This window comes from Salvelinus namaycush, chromosome 17, assembly GCF_016432855.1.
Source record: "Salvelinus namaycush isolate Seneca chromosome 17, SaNama_1.0, whole genome shotgun sequence".
Lineage (NCBI taxonomy): Eukaryota > Metazoa > Chordata > Actinopteri > Salmoniformes > Salmonidae > Salvelinus > Salvelinus namaycush.
Window position 1 is genome coordinate 17,797,840 of NC_052323.1, and position 17,649 is coordinate 17,815,488.

General features: G+C 43.4%; 2 protein-coding genes across 3 annotated transcripts; both read right to left on the bottom strand.

Annotated features, from left to right (window-relative positions):
- Positions 1-9,840: 9,840 nt before the first annotated feature.
- Positions 9,841-11,040, bottom strand: LOC120062034 (macrophage migration inhibitory factor-like). Its single transcript, XM_039011839.1, has 3 exons — positions 10,828-11,040; positions 10,229-10,398; positions 9,841-10,141 (listed from the first exon to the last, which is right to left on the bottom strand). Exons 1-3 carry the CDS (start codon positions 10,933-10,935, stop codon positions 10,075-10,077), a joined length of 345 nt encoding a protein of 114 aa, XP_038867767.1. The 5' UTR covers positions 10,936-11,040; the 3' UTR covers positions 9,841-10,074.
- Positions 11,041-12,681: 1,641 nt separating this feature from the next.
- On the bottom strand, positions 12,682-17,246 carry LOC120062384. Of its 2 annotated transcripts, none has more exons than XM_039012320.1 (3): positions 15,245-17,246; positions 13,532-13,634; positions 12,682-13,048 (listed from the first exon to the last, which is right to left on the bottom strand). In XM_039012320.1, exons 1-3 carry the CDS (start codon positions 15,473-15,475, stop codon positions 12,690-12,692), a joined length of 693 nt encoding a protein of 230 aa, XP_038868248.1. In that variant the 5' UTR covers positions 15,476-17,246; the 3' UTR covers positions 12,682-12,689. The 2 variants fall into 2 exon arrangements, with proteins under 2 accessions (XP_038868248.1, XP_038868249.1); XM_039012321.1 differs by having other exon boundaries at positions 14,769-17,246.
- Positions 17,247-17,649: the final 403 nt, after the last annotated feature.

The following is a 17,649-nucleotide window of genomic DNA, read 5'->3' on the forward strand; positions in this document are numbered from 1 at the left end:
TTTTCACTTTATAAATTAATTTAAACAATATGGCATTACTTTAAACAAAAACAAAAGGCAATTTGAACTTGTTTTATTATTAATGAATATGATTTGTTTGTTTAGGATTCCTGGCAATGTAAATAGTTTGTATGTATGATTGTTTGCATGTGACTATTCCTCTTTTGTTTGTGGATGCAGACTCTATAATAAATAGATGATCTCTTATCTACATTGTTCCAATGTTCCATGAGGTAGATAGATAACCTTCACAATGTTCGACTGGTGGAAGACTCCTTCTTAAACATACTGGGCTTGGGAATGTATGAACAGGAATAGCAAGTAACCTATATTTGCATGTTCAATGCTTGTTCAAGAATCAAATCAAATCAAATTTATTTATATAGCCCTTCTTACATCAGCTGATATCTCAAAGTGCTGTACAGAAACCCAGCCTAAAACCCCAAACAGCAAGCAATGCAGGTGTAGAAGCATGGTGGCAAGGAAGAACTCCCTAGAAAGGCAAAAACCTAGGAAGAAACCTATAGAGGAACCAGGCTATGAGGGGTGGCCAGTCCTCTTCTGGCTGTGCCGGGTGGAGATTATAACAGAACATGGCCAAGATGTTCAAATGTTCATAAATAACCAGCATGGTCAAATAATAATAATCACAGTAGTTGTCGAGGGTGCAACAAGTCAGCACCTCAGGAGTAAATGTCAGTTGGCTTTTCATAGCCGATCATTAAGAGTATCTCTACCGCTCCTGCTGTCTCTAGAGAGTTGAAAACAGCAGGTCTGGGACAGGTAGCACGTCCGGTGAACAGGTCAGGGTTCCATAGCCGCATGCAGAACAGTTGAAACTGGAGCAGCAGCACGGCCAGGTGGACTGGGGACAGCAAGGAGTCATCATGCCAGGTAGTCCTGAGGCATGGTCCTAGGGCTCAGGTCCTCCGAGATAGAGAAAGAAAGAGAGAATTAGAGAGAGCATACTTAAATTCACACAGGACACCGGATAAGACAGGAGAAGTACTCCAGATATAACAGACTGACCCTAGCCCCCCAACACATAAACTACTGCAGCATAAATACTGGAGGCTGAGACAGGAGGGATCAGGAGACACTGTGGCCCAATCTGATGATACTCCCGGACAGGGCCAAACAGGCAGGATATAACCCCACCCACTTTGCCAAAGCACAGCCCCCACACCACTAGAGGGATATCTTCAACCACCAACTTACCAACCTGAGACAAGGCCGAGTATAGCCCACAAAGATCTCCGCCACGGCACAACCCAAGGGGGGGCGCCAACCAAGACAGGAAGATCACGTCAGTGACTCAACCCACTCAAGTGACGCACCCCTCCTAGGGACGGCATAGAAGAGCACCAGTAAGCCAGTGACTCAGCTCCTGTAATAGGGTTAGAGGCAGAGAATCCCAGTGGAGAGAGGGGAACCGGTCAGGCAGAGACAGCAAGGGCGGTTCGTTGCTCCAGAGCCTTTCCGTTCACCTTCACACTCCTGGGCCAGACTACGCTTTTAGTTGAGAGGTTGAATATTACCTCTTGTTTTTAGAGAGGGAAAAAGGCAATTAACACACTGACTGTAGGATTCATAGCATGTTGCTAGTGTAGGAGGGGATATGGAGAGTTTACTAACCAGTGGAGGGCGAAATGGCTACTTTGAATAGAGAGTTAAACTGGTAATCTGAGTTAGTTAGTGGGGAGGTGGAGGCTGGTGTTCAGCCACACCTTTCCTCACAAGAGTCTGGGAGTGTTGATCTGAATAAATGGTTGTTCTACTTGTATAGGCCTTTCAAACAATGATTTACCTACAGGCCAAAACAAGACGCTTTTTAAAGTTTATTTTACTTTTACCGCTTTTCTTCCCCAATTTCGTGATATCCAATTGGTAGTTATAGTCTTGTCCCATGCGCCGCCTCATGGGACACAGCCTGGGACCGCTGCACCACTCGGGAGGCCCAGAACAAGGCACCTTATAAGGTTACAATTGTCACACAGCACTGAATGATGAAACTCTTGAATAGCTATTTCAAGTGGAGAAACAGCCCATGTTCCTAGGTCAGCTTACTCTTTACTTGATCTCCTGGCCTGATGATTAATACCAATTACAGAATTATACTCTCTGTTATATCTTGAGTTATCATAACAGTGTATTATACATAACAGTGTATTGTACATTTAAGCAATAAGGCATGAGGGTAGGGTGGTATATGGCCAATATGCCACGGCTAAGGGCTGTTCTTATGCACGAAGCAACACGGAGTGCCTGGATACAGCCCTTAGCTGTGGTATATTGGCCATATACCACAAACCCCCAAGGTGCCTTATTGCTATTATAAACTGGTTATCAACGTAATTAGATCAGTAAAAATACATGTTTTGTCATACCGGTGGTATATGGTCTGATATACCACGGCTGTCAGCCAATCAGCATTCAGGGCTCGAGCCACCCAGTTTATGAAAGAGTTTATACCATGGCATTGTTGAATACTCCTTTCTGATTGTCTTGAAGGGCATTCTAGAGGAAGCATTATTTCCCTATAACACATGGTATATTCACACCTTATAAAATTCAATGGCTATAGTTAATTTTTACAAGTTAGTTTGAGATGCTTTTGAAATGTATGTTGTACTAAATGATAGTTTTAACCAATGTTCCCTCTAAACTGCGCGCGTGCGCATTCTTGTCCATCTCTGTACCCTATTGTATGTCCTGGGTTTCTTCGCAGCAGAAGAAATATTAGCCCATAGGGAGAAGCACAAGATTGAATTTAACTCAACTTTCTAGAGCAGTGGTCACCAACCGGTCGATCTCCCAGGCATTCCTAAAGGGTTCCTATTTTTTAAATTCATCTCGGTCTGTTGGCGGTAGCTGCAGCTGATTCAGCTTCCCTGTGCGCCGGGTAGGCGAACTGTTGCCATTTTTAACCATTTCATGTCTCTAAACTAAAGGTACTCTGCCTTCTTGTAACTTAAAGCCAGTGGTGGAAAGTACTCAATTGTCATTGTAGTGCCTAAATTGGCCAAAAAAATTGTCCCGATACAATTTCCATTCTAATCCTTTAGCCACGATGGAGAGTGGTGAAATGTTGATTCAAGATTAAAAATAATAATACATGTATTTGTTGTTCTTCTGAATACAAAAATGTACAGAATTCTACCAAAACGAATGGTAAACATGGTCTGGTATGGCCAAAATACTATGTGCTGCCATTCCAGTCACTCCCAGTAGGCCTTGGAGCACGTTTGCCTTTTAACTGTAATCTCCATTGGCCTGTATGCACATTTGACAGGGGATTAGTGGCAAACACCGGCCCCAATTGTATATGGTGTGAAATCAAAAACAATTATTTACTTAACTTGAAGGAGCCTTCCTCTTAGACTGCACCTTCTTGCAGTAGGTAGATCTTGATATTGGTCTTTCTATAATGTTGGTTCTTGTCTTTAGGCGTACTGCACGTACTAACCCCTTGGAATCAAGCTTGGTCTCAACAAAATGTCCAAGTATCCATGCACTACGTGGTGCCGTGGGGTCTATGACCAGAACCACATCTCCTTCATGGAAGCTGCGTTTCACTTTACCCCACTTTTCTTTCCTGCAAGAGTGGCAGGTACTCCTGTGTCCATCTCTTCCGAAGAAAGACGGCCATGTACTGGACATGCTTCCGAAGTCGTCTGATGTACAGGTAGTTTTTTAAAAAGGTTCCAGGGGGTAGGGCAGGCTACGACTTTAACAGTCAAATGTGATTTGGCGTGAGTGCTTCTAGATCCAGGGGTCGTTGGTTACCGTGGTGATTGGGCAGCTGTTTAGAATGGCCTTTACTTCACACAGCACAGTGTGCAATCTCTCCTAAACTAGGGTCTGTTGTTTCAGGACAGAATGAAGCACCTGGCAAATCATCCCAACGAGCCTTTCCCAGAATCCTCCATGGTGGGATGCCCCAGGGGGATTGAAACTCTGTAGTATTCCTTCATGAAGGAGAGCATCTTGGATCTTGCCTTGATTTAAAGCAGATAGAGCATCTCTGAGTTCTCTCTCAGTGCCAACAAAGTTAGTCCCATTATCATGTCTCACGTGTTGTACTTGTCCTCTTCTGCACATAAATCTTCTTATGGCGTTGATACACGAATCCATGTCAAGAGAGTAAGCAATTTCAATGTGTAATGCTCTAGTGGACATGCATGTAAAGATCACTCCATATCTTTCAACATTTCCTCTTCCTTTTTTGATTTCTATAGGACCAAAGTAATCCACACCTAAATTGGTAAATTGTGGGATGTCTGGCATGATCCTTTCAAGTGGAAAATCTGCCATCTTCTGCTCACCAATCTTGCTTCTTTGCTTTCTGCACACAACACACCCTGTCATGATTTTCCTTGCTGTAGAGTTTGAATTGGTGATTCAATACCTTTGACGGAGAAGTGAGAGCATGTGATTCCTTCCACCATGTCCTGTTTGTTGATGTATGTGGTGGAGGATAAGTGTATATATGTGAAGGTCTTTGGAGAGAATGACAGGGTGCTTGACTTCTTCAGGCATCGCTGTTTTACACAGCCGTCCTCCGACCCCCGAGAACTCAATCCACCAACACTGGATCCAATTTATGAGTGCTACTTCCTTTCTTGACTGTAGATGGCGTCATTGTCAAAGTCAAGATCTCTTTACTGTACCTTTACTGTGCTTAAAACAGTTTCGACCATTCTGTGCATGCGAGTGGGGCGTGGCCTCTGAAATGCAAGTCTCTCCTTAGCGGGAAGTAATTTGCCATTGGTGTGTTTATAGTAGTGATTGGAAGTTCGGCTCTTTTTACTGAAAATCTTTTCGACCCGTTCAGTCAAAAGAACGATTCTTTAGACTAATTTTGTTCGAGTCAGTAATGCCCAGAGCACACAGAACCCCTAGTGGTGAACGGTGAACTGAAAACTCGAAAGAGTCATGATTTTACAAGCTTCTCGTTCACAATAGGGGACTTATTGGAGCTGTAATTTATGACTGAGACATGTAAACGTGTGCTTTAAACAATATACATGTTTTGATTGATATGCATACAAATAAGATTAATTCTTGATACATTTTAAACTAAATTGTGGCCACAACCGGACTAGATTGTGAACGACTGTGCGATAAGCACAATGTCATTCGCGAACTGCAGCCCCTCAAACGATTCGTTCTCGAGTGGGAGTTGAGCAGATTCTAGAGGCTGTGTATGTTTTGGTTCTACAACCTCAAAGCTGTGTCCATCATAACATTTAATGATCAATTAAATGCATTTATTATTGCGCCATGCGATCAATTATCAGTTCTAAACATGTATGTTTCTCCTCTATACTCGTGTTCTATTCCCTGCGAGCATGTCAGACAGTTGGTGGTCGGAGCACGTCTATGGAGCCGCTGAGCCAGAAGAGCGTGTACTAATCCTGCTGTAGGATTCATTGAGAACGAACGACTAAAATGAACGAATCACTCAGAAAAACGAATCATGACTCAGTAAAAAGAGTCGTTCAAAAATAATGAATCGTTCGCGAACCACACATGATTAGATTATAGGCCCTCTATAGACTGCCAATGAACCATGATACTACTGCTTACTTCAAGCCACTAGAGTGGGCGCAGTGCACTCCTCTCAATTGCTCAACATTCTCAACATTGCTATCTACCGCCCAAGTAAAGAACCAGCTGTATTTGCTTGTCAATGACTGTTTGGCTTTAGGAGCAGAAATAAAACAACTTTTTCCTGATAACAGAAACGTTTAGAATGACTATGGACTGTTATACTAATGGTTATCTTCTTGCTCGCCTTTCATGTTTATAGAATAAACACTCAAAACAACACAATAAACAAGAGTTAACTTTTATTGTAACAACAATGCCGTCTCTTGATTTAATTGGATATCTTATCCATCCACTCTTCTTTCATTTCTTTGATGGAAGAACAGTGGCGAATGTTGTGTTGTCTCAGGCCACGTTCCATTTTACACAACTTAATGTAGATCCTGAGACAGAGACAAAAGGAATGGGTCAAAATGTTCAATTTGTGTGTGTGTGTACACAGTGCCTTCGGAAAGTGTTCAGACCCCTTGACTTTTTCCATATTTTGTTACGTTACAGCCTTATTCTAAAATGGATTAAAAAAACAAATCCTCAGCAATCTACACACAATACCCCATAATGACAAAGCGAAAACAGGTTTTTAGACATTTTTGCAAATGTGTATATATATATATTTTTTTAAACATAAATACCTTATTTACATAAGTATTCAGACTCTTTTGCTATGAGACTCGAAATTGAGCTCAGGTGCATCCTGTTTCCATTGATCATCCTTAACATGTTTCTATTCTACAACTTGATTGGAGTCCATCTGGGGTAAATTCTATTGATTGGACATGATTTGGAAAGGAACACACCTGTCTATATAAGGTCCCACAGTTGACAGTGCATGTCAGAGCAAAAACCAAGCCATGAGGTCGAAGGGATCCATAAAGCTCTGAGACAGGATTATGTCGAGGCACAGATCTGGGGAAGGGTACCAAAAAATTGTCTGCCGCATTGAAGGTCCCCAAGAACACAGTGGACTCCATCATTATTATAATGGAAGAAGTTTGTAACCACCAAGACTCTTCCTAGAGCTGGCCGCTCGACCAAACTGAGCAATCGGGGGAGAAGGGCCTTGGTCAGGGAGGTGACCAAGAACCCGATGGTCACTCTGACAGAGCTCTGGAATTCCTCTGTGGAGATGGGAGAACTTTCCAAGGACAACCATCTCTGCAGCACTCCACCAATCAGGCCTTTATTGTAGAGTGGCCAGATGGAAGCCACTCCTCAGTAAAAGGCACATGACAGCCCGCTTGGAGTTTGCCAAAAGGCACCTAAAGACTCTCAGACCATGAGAAACAAGATTATCTGGTCTGATGAAACCAAGATTGAACTCTTTGGACTGAATGCCAAGCGTCACGTCTGGAGGAAACCTGGCACCATCCCTACGGTGAAGCATGGTGGTGGCAACATCATGCTGTGGGGATGTTTTTCAGCAGCAGGGACTGGGAGACTAGTCAGGATCGAGCAAAGTACAGAGAGATCCTTGATGAAAACCTGCTCCAGAGCGCTCAGGACATCAGACTGGGGCGAAGGTTCACCTTCAAACAGGACAACAACCCTAAGCACACAGCCAAGACAACACAGGAGTGGCTTCGGGACAAGTCTCTGAATGTCCTTGAGTGGCCCAGCCAGAGCCTCGACTTGAACCTTATCGAACATCTCTGGAGAGACCTGAAAATAACTGTGCAGCAACGCTCCCCATCCAACCTGACAGAGCTTGAGAGGATCTACAGAAAAGAATGGGAGAAACTCCCCAGTGTAATCACTGCCAAAGATGCTTCAACAAAGTACTGAGTAAAGGGTCTGAATACTTATGTAAATGGTATATTTCAGTTTGATTTTTTTTTATAAATTACAAGGATTTCTAAAAAACAGTTTTTGCTTCGTCATTATGGAGTATTGTGTGTATATTGATGAAGAAAAAAAACTATTTAATCATTTTTAGAATAATGCTGTAACCTAACAAAATGTGGAAAAAGTCAAGGGGTCTGAATAGTTTCCGAAGGCACTGTATATGCAAGCATATATGCATGTTCTGTACCTGTTAGGAGCGATGCTCAGGTGTTTGTTGAGCAGCTCACACAGTAGTTTAGAATACAGCAGGTTCTGTTCCTCACTGATAGCTCCAATGGTGTGGACAGAACCGTGTGGTTCCCCCAAACATCATCATCTGGTCTGGAAAGATGTCAATGAAAAAGTACTGCAGAAAACAAAATACTTTTATCTACCATAATGTCAAGCCGTGTCAATACACATTTATTTACTTTGTTTAATGGCTTAATACAATGTGAATGATTCATCGTATGTTGATAGGCAAACACTCACACCCATTCTTCTCAAAAGTCCCTCAGTTCTAAGAGGTAGTGCTGGTCCACAAGTGTTTTAGGCACAGATTATAGCTGTAGATTTTAGTTCCATTTCATTCCTTCCTACTACATCTGTTTGTGAGCTATGGAAAAGTTAAGACACTGTATACAACACTACTTGAAATGGGTTCTGTACATTAACAATTTGCACTATAGTTATTTTCTTTTTACTCACCTCAGGTCCTGGATTTCCCATGGCTTTGGACAGTTCCATTAGTTTCAGATTGCAATCGGGTCTCAGAGCATATCGTATTATTTATGTAAATCCGAGACAGTCCATTTCGTATATGTTACGCTTCATATGGTATGTACACTACATAAGCAAAAGTATGTGGACACCTGCTTGTTGAACATCTCATTCCAAAATCATGGGTATTAATATGGAGTTGGTTCCTCCTTTGCTGCTATAACAGTCTCCACTCTTCTGGGAAGGCTTTCCACTAGCTGTTGGAACATTGTTGCGGGGACTTGCTTCCATTCAACCACAAGAGCATTAGTGAGGTCGGGCACTGAGGTTGGGCGATTAGGCCTGGCTCTCAGTCGGTGTTCCAATTCATCCCAAAGGTGTATGATGGGGTTGAGGTCAGTGCTCTTTGCAGGCCAGTCAAGTACTTCCACACAGATCTCGACAAACCATTTCTGAATGGACCTCGCTTTGTGCACGGGGCCTTACCCAAACAAATTTGGAAGCACAGAATCCGAATTGCAATTTGTACAATATGTTACAAATTCCAATTTGTTGTGGTTAACGTTAGCTAGGCTAAGGGTAGGCTTAAGGTTAGGTTAAAGGGGTAGGGTTAGCTAAAAGGGTTAGCAAACATGCTAAGTAGCTGCAAGGTAGCTAAAAAGTAGTTAAAAAGTTGCTAATTAGCTAAAAATGTAAAGTTGTCCATGATGAAATTCAAACACGCAACCTTTGGGTTGCTAGACATTTGTGTTATACTCCCACCCACCCTACTCACTTTTGCCTGAAGTAGACTTCTGTCTTATGTAACCATACCAAATGTAACATATCATACTAATTTCCCAATGTCTTGGATTTACATTTACTATGTTACGTCTTGTCTATGATATCAGGCTGCAAATAGAAGTGCTGCAGGCATGGAAGCCTTGGCTACATTTGTGTTCACCATGAAAACCGTCATAGTTGTAAGTTTACTTGAAGCAAGAGAAAGATATTTAGGTAAACCGCCTATGCTGAGGACCATTCTACATGTTAAGCAACTGTGTGAGCAAATGAATGAGGTTTGGCTGCTTAAGTGTTTTTCATACACCAGTGGACACGAGAGGGTGTTATACATCTAGTGTCAGTACTATTTTTTCAATTCAGAACAGTCTCCAATGTAATCTGTACCATTCTATCCAGTGACCCTGATTGAACCCCAGAAATGGTGCAATGCAACAAAGATGGTTGTCTGTATAGAACAGGTGGAGCGTGACTACATCAATCTTTGATTTGACATGTAAAAACACGTTACATCAGCCAACAGATACATCTACCAGAAATTGCAGAGGATAAATACACAAAAAGTCAAGACATGTTTCTATTGCTGTCCTCTATTGGTGGACATGGGCTACATGGCAAACATCAAGTGTCATGGGCACTCTGTACCATACATTCAATGATATACGAAGTCCAATTATTTACATATGTACAAAAGGCAAATATACACACCTAGCAAATCACTCCACCAGCGCAGAGTGGTTTACATTAGGCTAGGAGGCTATCAACTATACCTTGAACTTTACCTAATAATTTAACACAATAGATAGTCTGTGTGAGGTAATGTTGAACTGCTTCATGCATGCTCTCAATTAACCCAAATGCAAAGCATCCAGTAAGTTAAAGTTAAAGACAAAGGGAAAACAGAACAAGTTGGGATCAATGAGAATCACTTTATTGGAACATCAAAGCCAAGGGTCCAGTACGAATCAAGGGTCTGCATGAAGCAAGGGTCCATTTAAGTGCATTTATCAATGCTGCTCTACGTCAGCCCAGAAAATGGGCATCTCTGCTCGTCTCTTCACAGCCTACTCTAATGCTGTACTACCGTTATTAAGGTGTGGGGGAAAGGAGGGGTCAGCTCCCATTGAAGTTCAGATCCCCTGATCAGCCGAAGGTAGAGTTGTTCCAGGCTACGTTTGCTGCCTCCAAGTCAAAGAAGTTCACGTAGATCCTGCCACAGAGACACAAAAGGAATGGGTTAATATACTGCATGAACACTTCATATATATATATATATATGTGTGTGTGTGTCCATTACCTGTCAGGGGAGATGCCCAGGTGTTTGTTGAGCAGTCCACACAGTAGTTTAGAGTATTGTTTCTGAGCTCCTTCGATCTTTCCAATGCTGTGAAGGGAGCAGAGAGCACAAGGGTCTCCTTTCCCTCCAAACATCATCAACTGGTCTGGGATGATGTGCACAGCAAGGTACTGAGAGAGACACAAACAGAGCACAGGGCATACAGTCAGTGGGAGCTGGAACAATCGTGTGTTTAAAAGGCATGAGGAAAACTCCAACCATGACAGTGAAATTGTTCATGTAAACTTGTAATAAATAAGAACTAGTTGTTGGATTGTGTGTTACAGTATTTCTGTTCTGGACCTATCAAAGTACAGCAGATCTGCAGAACTGTAAAGCCTGTTCTATTTTTGGAGTACTACAATGTGCACATGCCCAGTTGTATAACGGTTCTGTTATGGATAGGTAAAGACTGAAAAGGTCTCTCAAGGGAAACAAAAGGGGGTACCCTGCAATGTCATTTTCGGTGCAGAAAAATGCGTCAGCATCAAAGCTACTAGCTAGCTATCTACAACTGGGGCAAAAAAAAGGCATTGCTGTGCCACGTTTGGAAGACTCACCTGCACAGGTTTGCCCATCGCCTTGGCCAGTTCCTCTGTGGCCTCAGACAACAGTGCAGGCGGAATATCACTCTTGGCCACATTAGTATTTACCAAAAACATAGGCATGTTGATCGCTTCGCTGAAGTTCTGTGTTGCAGGAATTTTAACCGTTAACTCAGCTCTGATGCGGATACAATCTGGAAGGTAGCTCCTTCTTCTTCCGAGTTTTTATTGGCGGACTACAAACAAAAACGGTATATTGCCGCCACCTACCGCGTGGGGTGAAAACTGAGACATTTTTATGCAGAAAAAAAACTGGAAAAGGGAGAATGCCGGGTGAAACGCACACGACAGTCATAAGTAAATAGCGACCACAAGTGGTTGTTCAGGCTACGTATGCTCTGTACTGGGTCTTGGTTACGGAATGTAGGAAACAAACGGGACATTGACGCTCCAATTCGACAGATACCGTGGAATCATAGAGACGAGTTTGAAAACCCTGGCGGAATCGAGAAGAATTTGTACCTTGGGCTGGAGTTGATTGGAATATTCAATCACGCAATGTGCGCACATTTTGTTTACTGTTGGATAGGTTCTGAATACGGTTCTGAATGTCTTAGCTATTCACAAAGATTACTGAAACTGTACACAAATTGGGTTTTAAATAAAATGAAGCTATATTTGTATTTGTTGATCTCTCCTGTATCGAGGCAAATCATATATTATGTACGGTCATATGCTCAACAAACGTTGAAATGACGCTTCAAGAATAAATGAATCGAACATTCACAACATATTCAACCTACAACTCCTTTTCCACCAACTGCACGCAGTTGACTGCGTTGCGCAAATGGCCGATCTCGAATAATAAACATTCTATACTGTATCCCATGTAGGTCATGCTCCTCTGGATCCTGCTGACTGTTTTCTCTACTAGTGAAGGTGAGTTGATGCTATGACACTGTTGATTAGGCCTGCCACTCAATACATCAATGGTTCCCAACATCAATGGTTCCCAACCTTTAACCATTCTTTTGACAAGGACTCATGCTGAGACCGAGGTCTCTTTTACAGATAAAAAAGTATACATATCAATACAATATGAAAAGCACGAAAGAGATACACAACCCAGTCATAAAAAACAAACACATGCTTCATTAAAACGGTCCTCAATCAGCCATCTTAAATGCCCTAGAGGCACCAATTCATCCACTTTTCAAGAGTTTTAGTTTATTCCACAGGGTGCAAAAAAAAACTACAACGGATTTACCTAACTGTAGAGACCGAAGGAATCTCCAGAGGTCGCAATCCCTGAGATCGTGTATGGTAATCTATACACTTCAGCTTCTTCACCTGCATGATCACCTGAGGAGAGGTGGGTGGGGGGGGGGGGGGGGGGGGGGTGAGGAGTATTTCTGTCTGAAATAAAGCCCTTTTGTGGGGGAATACTCATTCTGATCAGCTGGGTCTGGCTCCCAAGTGGGTGGGCCTATGCCCTCCCAGGCCCACCTGTGGCTGCAGCCCTGCCCAGTCATGTGAAATCCATAGATTAGGGCCTATTGAATTTCTTTCAATTTACTGATTTCCTTATATGAACTGTAACTCATGTAATTGTTGCATGTTGTGTTTATATTTTTGTTCAGTATAATTAAATCACTTGAACACATCCATTTCCTCGCAAAAAAAAAAAAATCCCCTGCATTTGCCATGTATCACAGATGTCAGAAATTACATGTAATAGACAAACACCTGATGGGATAAGAATTGAAAAGCCACTTTCAAAGAAATCGTGGTGGTTGCTTTATTTCATTTGAGAAACTGACACAGACCCCCTTCAGCACCACCATCCTTTACAACTATCCTCCCCCCCTCTCCTTCCATCACTCCTCTCCCTTCCTCCTCTCCACCACCTTCACCCTTCCCTCCAGGATGCTCATGCGGTCTTCCACTTGAACTGTCTTTTCTGATCCAGAGCTGGCCAGCCCCAGCAGGGCACACCCCAGCACCAGGCTTGCTAGCCGGACGGCTGTGGTGTCTGAACCAGCCTTGGCATCACTGACGATCAGGCCAAAGAGCCACAGCGCCATGCCCGCCTTCAGCATCCAGAACACCCTCCTCACCACACCCACCAGCAGGCGCAAGATGATGGACAGCACCCAGTAGCCAATCAGAGCCAGCAGAGCCCACTGACCAGCCGAGGCCACGCCCTCTGCGGTGAAGTGAGGGAACGGCAGCTGGACTGGAGAGAAAGAGGGAAGAGAGGAGGGGGGGTTAAGCGTATTTGAATATTGCTGGGGTGTAATTCAATTATTTTGTTGTCACCATCTTTACTCTTGAACTTGTCAGTGCATATATTTTAAGGCGTGAGTGAATTTGAGAAGCAATCATTGAGACCGAATGGCATGTGCTGTTAGATCCTACTACAGAAAATAAGTCACAGACACAAGAGGAAAAACTCACACCTTCCAGTTCCCATACAGAGAGGGAGAAGCAGCTCTTCTTAGACAAGGCCAACTTCCCTGAGGGTGAAAACATCTTCCCTGGCACAACTATTAACTAACTAAAGATACTGATCCGATGGCCTGAAAGTGAAAATGTTCTGGTTGCCAGTGGTGTGGTGAAAATACATTCTGATTTTAGCTCCAGAAAATCCAGAAAAGATGGGATTCTATGCAGAAAGGATTCTCTCCCTCCCTCCAACTAAACACAAACTGACACCCACCATCAACTCCTGTGACCCTGAGGATATCTGTGACGTAAAGAGCGATGATATTCAGTCCACTGGCAGCTCCCTCAGCCAGAAACCGGCTCAACATCTCAAAGAACTGAGGGAGAGAGAGGGAGAGTGAAGAATGTTTGACATGTTTTGAGAATTATAACGGTTGCTCTGGTTGAAAAACATTATATTCCCTTTCTAGAGTAGAGCAGACATTCCCTTTAAAATGACCAACGAAGTCACCACCTTTCCCCCGACCTACAGCTTATGTACAGTAACAAATTTCTTCCCATGATCCTCTAGTGAATGTTAATGCAGCACGACTGAAAACTGATACCCTTAAATTAGAATGATAGCAACAGCTGTGGTCAATCAGTATAAATAGGTTGGTCACTGATTCAATCGGTCTCTGACCAAGATCTTTTTGTGGGTTGCAGGTATGTTCTATACCACAAACATATCTACAAGTTGCCTTTGATCACACAGGCCTTCAGTTAGTCAGTTAAACAATGTCAGTCAGTTACTATCCAAGTGCAGTCCTATGCACAAGTGTCTTTCCCAGCTGGCATAATGGGGGTGTTGTTGATGCTGTTTCACGTGTGTGTAAGATCGAAGCTGTCCTATCACGTCAAAAAAGACTTGACAGCTGGACCGACAACCCTCCAGACTGCTTAGCTGAGGTCAAGGGTAGTCACAGTAGTAGGACACAGACTACTCTGCACCTGTTGCTACTACACAAGCAGCACTGTTCTGTGTGTCAAACAGAGGAGGCTGGTGGGAGGAGTGATACGAGGGCAGGCTCAATGTAATGGCTGGATTGGAATAAATGGAACCGAGTCAAAGATGTGGTTTCCTTATGTTTGAGACCGTTCCATTCATTCCAGCCATTACAATGAGCCCGTCCTGCTATAGCTCCTCCCACCAGCCTCCTCTGGGTTAGAGCAGGACACAGACAACTTTCCATCTCTGACAGCTTGTAATGTGTCTGCATGCAACTTTTAAAAAGCCCCCCTGACAATCTAAAACATGGGAATGAATATGGCTATATACTGTTACAAACACATAAAACCAAATATACAACTGCCATGATAGTGCCTCCAATTTGAGTGATGTAGTAATTAACTGTAGGACACACTGTATGAAGTGACTGACACGTGCTCTGCATTCAGGGCTATAAGGAGTTTTGTTTTGGGTCCATGTCAGAGCAGAGGTTATTCAGGCGGGGAACCTGGGGGTTTCTTACCATGGAATAGATGTTCTCTTGACCAAGCACTGACTCTAAATACAACAGCACACTCTGGGGTAGGGGTGCCGGGCACACAGAGTAGTGGCAGCAGGGGAGGGGTGCATGGATATAGGCAGACATGAAATTAGGTCAGAGGAGAGATTATCAGGTAGTGAGGCAAGGGTAGAGGGGGAGATGCAGGGAAGGGGGTCGGGGAAGGAAAAAGGGGGTGGGGATGGAGTGAAGGAAGTGATGCAGAGGAATGCAGTCAGATTTTAAGGAGTACAATTTTAGTTGACAGAAAACCACAATTATGCAAAGCTTTTGAAGGTTGCAAAAGTCACCCTTAGAAATAAGATAATTGATAAATTATGTATAGTTAATTGATTAATGAACATGCTAGAATAACAGGAAACAGGATTGGGTGCTGATTAGATTTACTAAAATAACGACTATAAAGTAGGCCTACATTCAATATGGTTTATTTTCCAAACCTCAACAGTCGACTCGATCACATTGGTTCCCACCACGGATTCCACGTATCTGTGGACATCTTCGCAGGTCCCCGTGACCAGGGACCGGAGACTGAATGACGCTGGGTCCGCTTGAGGGCTCTCTTTGGACGGCATGGCCTGCCCGACGCATCGCGCAGCCAAACCGAGCAGCAAAACAAGTGTGGATAATAAAATCCGTACTGAGGATGAATCTGCACTGTTGTTGATCATTTTGAAAAATCAGATTTTTTGGCTCCTTCGCGTTATAAATATAATGGACAATTATATAAAAACGTTTTCTATAAGATAAGCGGCGAAATCTATGGTCAACACAGATCGAGGTATGTGCAAATTTGCTTAAAAAAGTCGTAGTAAAAACCAGAGGATTAAAAACGGTTTCGGTTGTCAGTCATTCAAACAAAACGGCCGAGATGTAGCCTATTACATCGGCGTGCTCTGCAGGGGTAATACAATCTGGAGACACGAGCCTTGCAAACTTGAGAAAACAGAATTAGCTGGGACCCTATACTCTAAATTAGTGCTCGTGGGTTGTATAATCAAACATAAAATGTGTCACGTGCAAGTGATTAAATTACTTATCTCAGCGTTTTTAATTATAAACTTTGGCAACGTTACCCCAAACCAGAGCACCGTTCAAGGACATTTCATATTAACACAATGACTATATTTGGTATTGAACTGGTTAAGAATAGAACGGCAATTTCAAAAACCGTATAATTTTCCAGCGGTGGACAGTCTATATTTTGAACGCTAGTGATTATTTTACAACGTGTCGAGTTTTTTCAGCTTTGTGCGTTAAAAGGAAAGGTTTGGAAGGTACGATCATTGACGTGCTTAAAAAGCGCGCGTCCCCCTAAAGGTTTTTGGTTTCAGTATTCCACACGGATTTTATTATATGTTCATTTTTCCTTGCATCAACTTCAACGCTACGATGGATTGTCTTGCAAAAAAGCCGCTACAACTCGATGGGCGCCCCTTTCCGTTAAGCGATGCTGGCTTCTGGTTTAGTACAATCTGACAGACGTCCCTTCAAACCGGTCTGGGGTGCTATGCTAAAGGGGGTGGGTCTGGGGTGCTAAAGGGGGTGGCATAAACAGATTTGGGATTTGCATACGGGTTAAGGGTTAAAACATTAAGATGATTCTGATGATATGATGAATTTGATGATGACATTGAATGATATACTGTAGCTAATAAAAATGCACAAACTTTACTGATAAGTAACCAATTGCAAGACAAGCTTCTAGATTTGATGGCAGTTGAATAACTTTCAGAGCAGCAATATTACACATTGGCATCAGTTCAAGGTATTAGTATCATGTCTGTCTATGGCCTGATGAGGCAGCTTTCAAATACAAGGACAACATTGACTGGTCACACAGACAGAGTACAGGTGGAGCAAGGGTCCCTGTTAGTCCAGGGACTCTCACCATTGATTTTCTAACCATCTAAGCAAATGGTTCCGCTGTTTTTCCTTCTCCCTCACACGTGTGTAAACTGACATGTCCACACACACACCAGTCTAAATCCAGAGCCCGAGGAAGGTCATCTGGTGTCTAGTTCCCTGGGGTAGCAGTACTGGGGAGAGAAGTTGACTATCAGTTAAATGGTTATCAGGGTCTGTTATCAAATGGTTATCAGGGTCTTCAGCGCATCACTGCAGCCCTTCAGGACTGGAATTGTTAAGTGGAAGAGGTCTGTATCTCTCTCTCCACCAACTCAGTGAGAAGAGAAAAACACCCCCGGTAGCTACATCAACTATGGAAAAGTGTGTCTACGAGGATCCCTTCAAGTCAAATCTCACTGTTCCCCCACACAAGGCCCTAGGTACTGTAATCCTATTGTTGAGCCACAGGCAGTCTCTCCTATAGGCTTTTCTTCCAGCCAGCCAGGCAGTCTCCCCTATAGGCTTTTCTTCCAGCCAGCCAGGCAGTCTCTCCTATAGTCTTTTCTTCCAGCCAGCCAGGCAGTCTCTCCTATAGTCTTTTCTTCCAGCCAGCCAGGCAGTCTCTCCTATAGGCTTTTCTTCCAGCCAGCCAGGCAGTCTCCCCTATAGGCTTTTCTTCCAGCCAGCCAGGCAGTCTCTCCTATAGTCTTTTCTTCCAGCCAGCCAGGCAGTCTCTCCTATAGTCTTTTCTTCCAGCCAGCCAGGCAGTCTCTCCTATAGGCTTTTCTTCCAGCCAGCCAGGCAGTCTCTCCTATAGGCTTTTCTTCCAGCCAGCCAGGCAGTCTCCCCTATAGGCTTTTCTTCCAGCCAGCCAGGCAGTCTCTCCTATAGTCTTTTCTTCCAGCCAGCCAGGCAGTCTCTCCTATAGTCTTTTCTTCCAGCCAGCCAGGCAGTCTCTCCTATAGTCTTTTCTTCCAGCCAGCCAGGCAGTCTCTCC

Coding starts and splice junctions, on each gene's coding strand:
- LOC120062034 (XM_039011839.1), bottom strand. CDS start 10,935: ATGCCTATGTTTTTGGTAAATACTAATGTGGCCAAGAGTGATATTCCG. Junction 10,399..10,827: donor CGATGGGCAAACCTGTGCAG/GTGAGTCTTCCA, acceptor TGTCTCTCTCAG/TACCTTGCTGTGCACATCAT. Junction 10,142..10,228: donor CTGGGCATCTCCCCTGACAG/GTAATGGACACA, acceptor TCTCTGTGGCAG/GATCTACGTGAACTTCTTTG.
- LOC120062384 (XM_039012320.1), bottom strand. CDS start 15,475: ATGATCAACAACAGTGCAGATTCATCCTCAGTACGGATTTTATTATCC. Junction 13,635..15,244: donor TGATCGAGTCGACTGTTGAG/GTTTGGAAAATA, acceptor TCTCTCCCTCAG/TTCTTTGAGATGTTGAGCCG. Junction 13,049..13,531: donor CAGGGTCACAGGAGTTGATG/GTGGGTGTCAGT, acceptor CTTTCTCTCCAG/TCCAGCTGCCGTTCCCTCAC.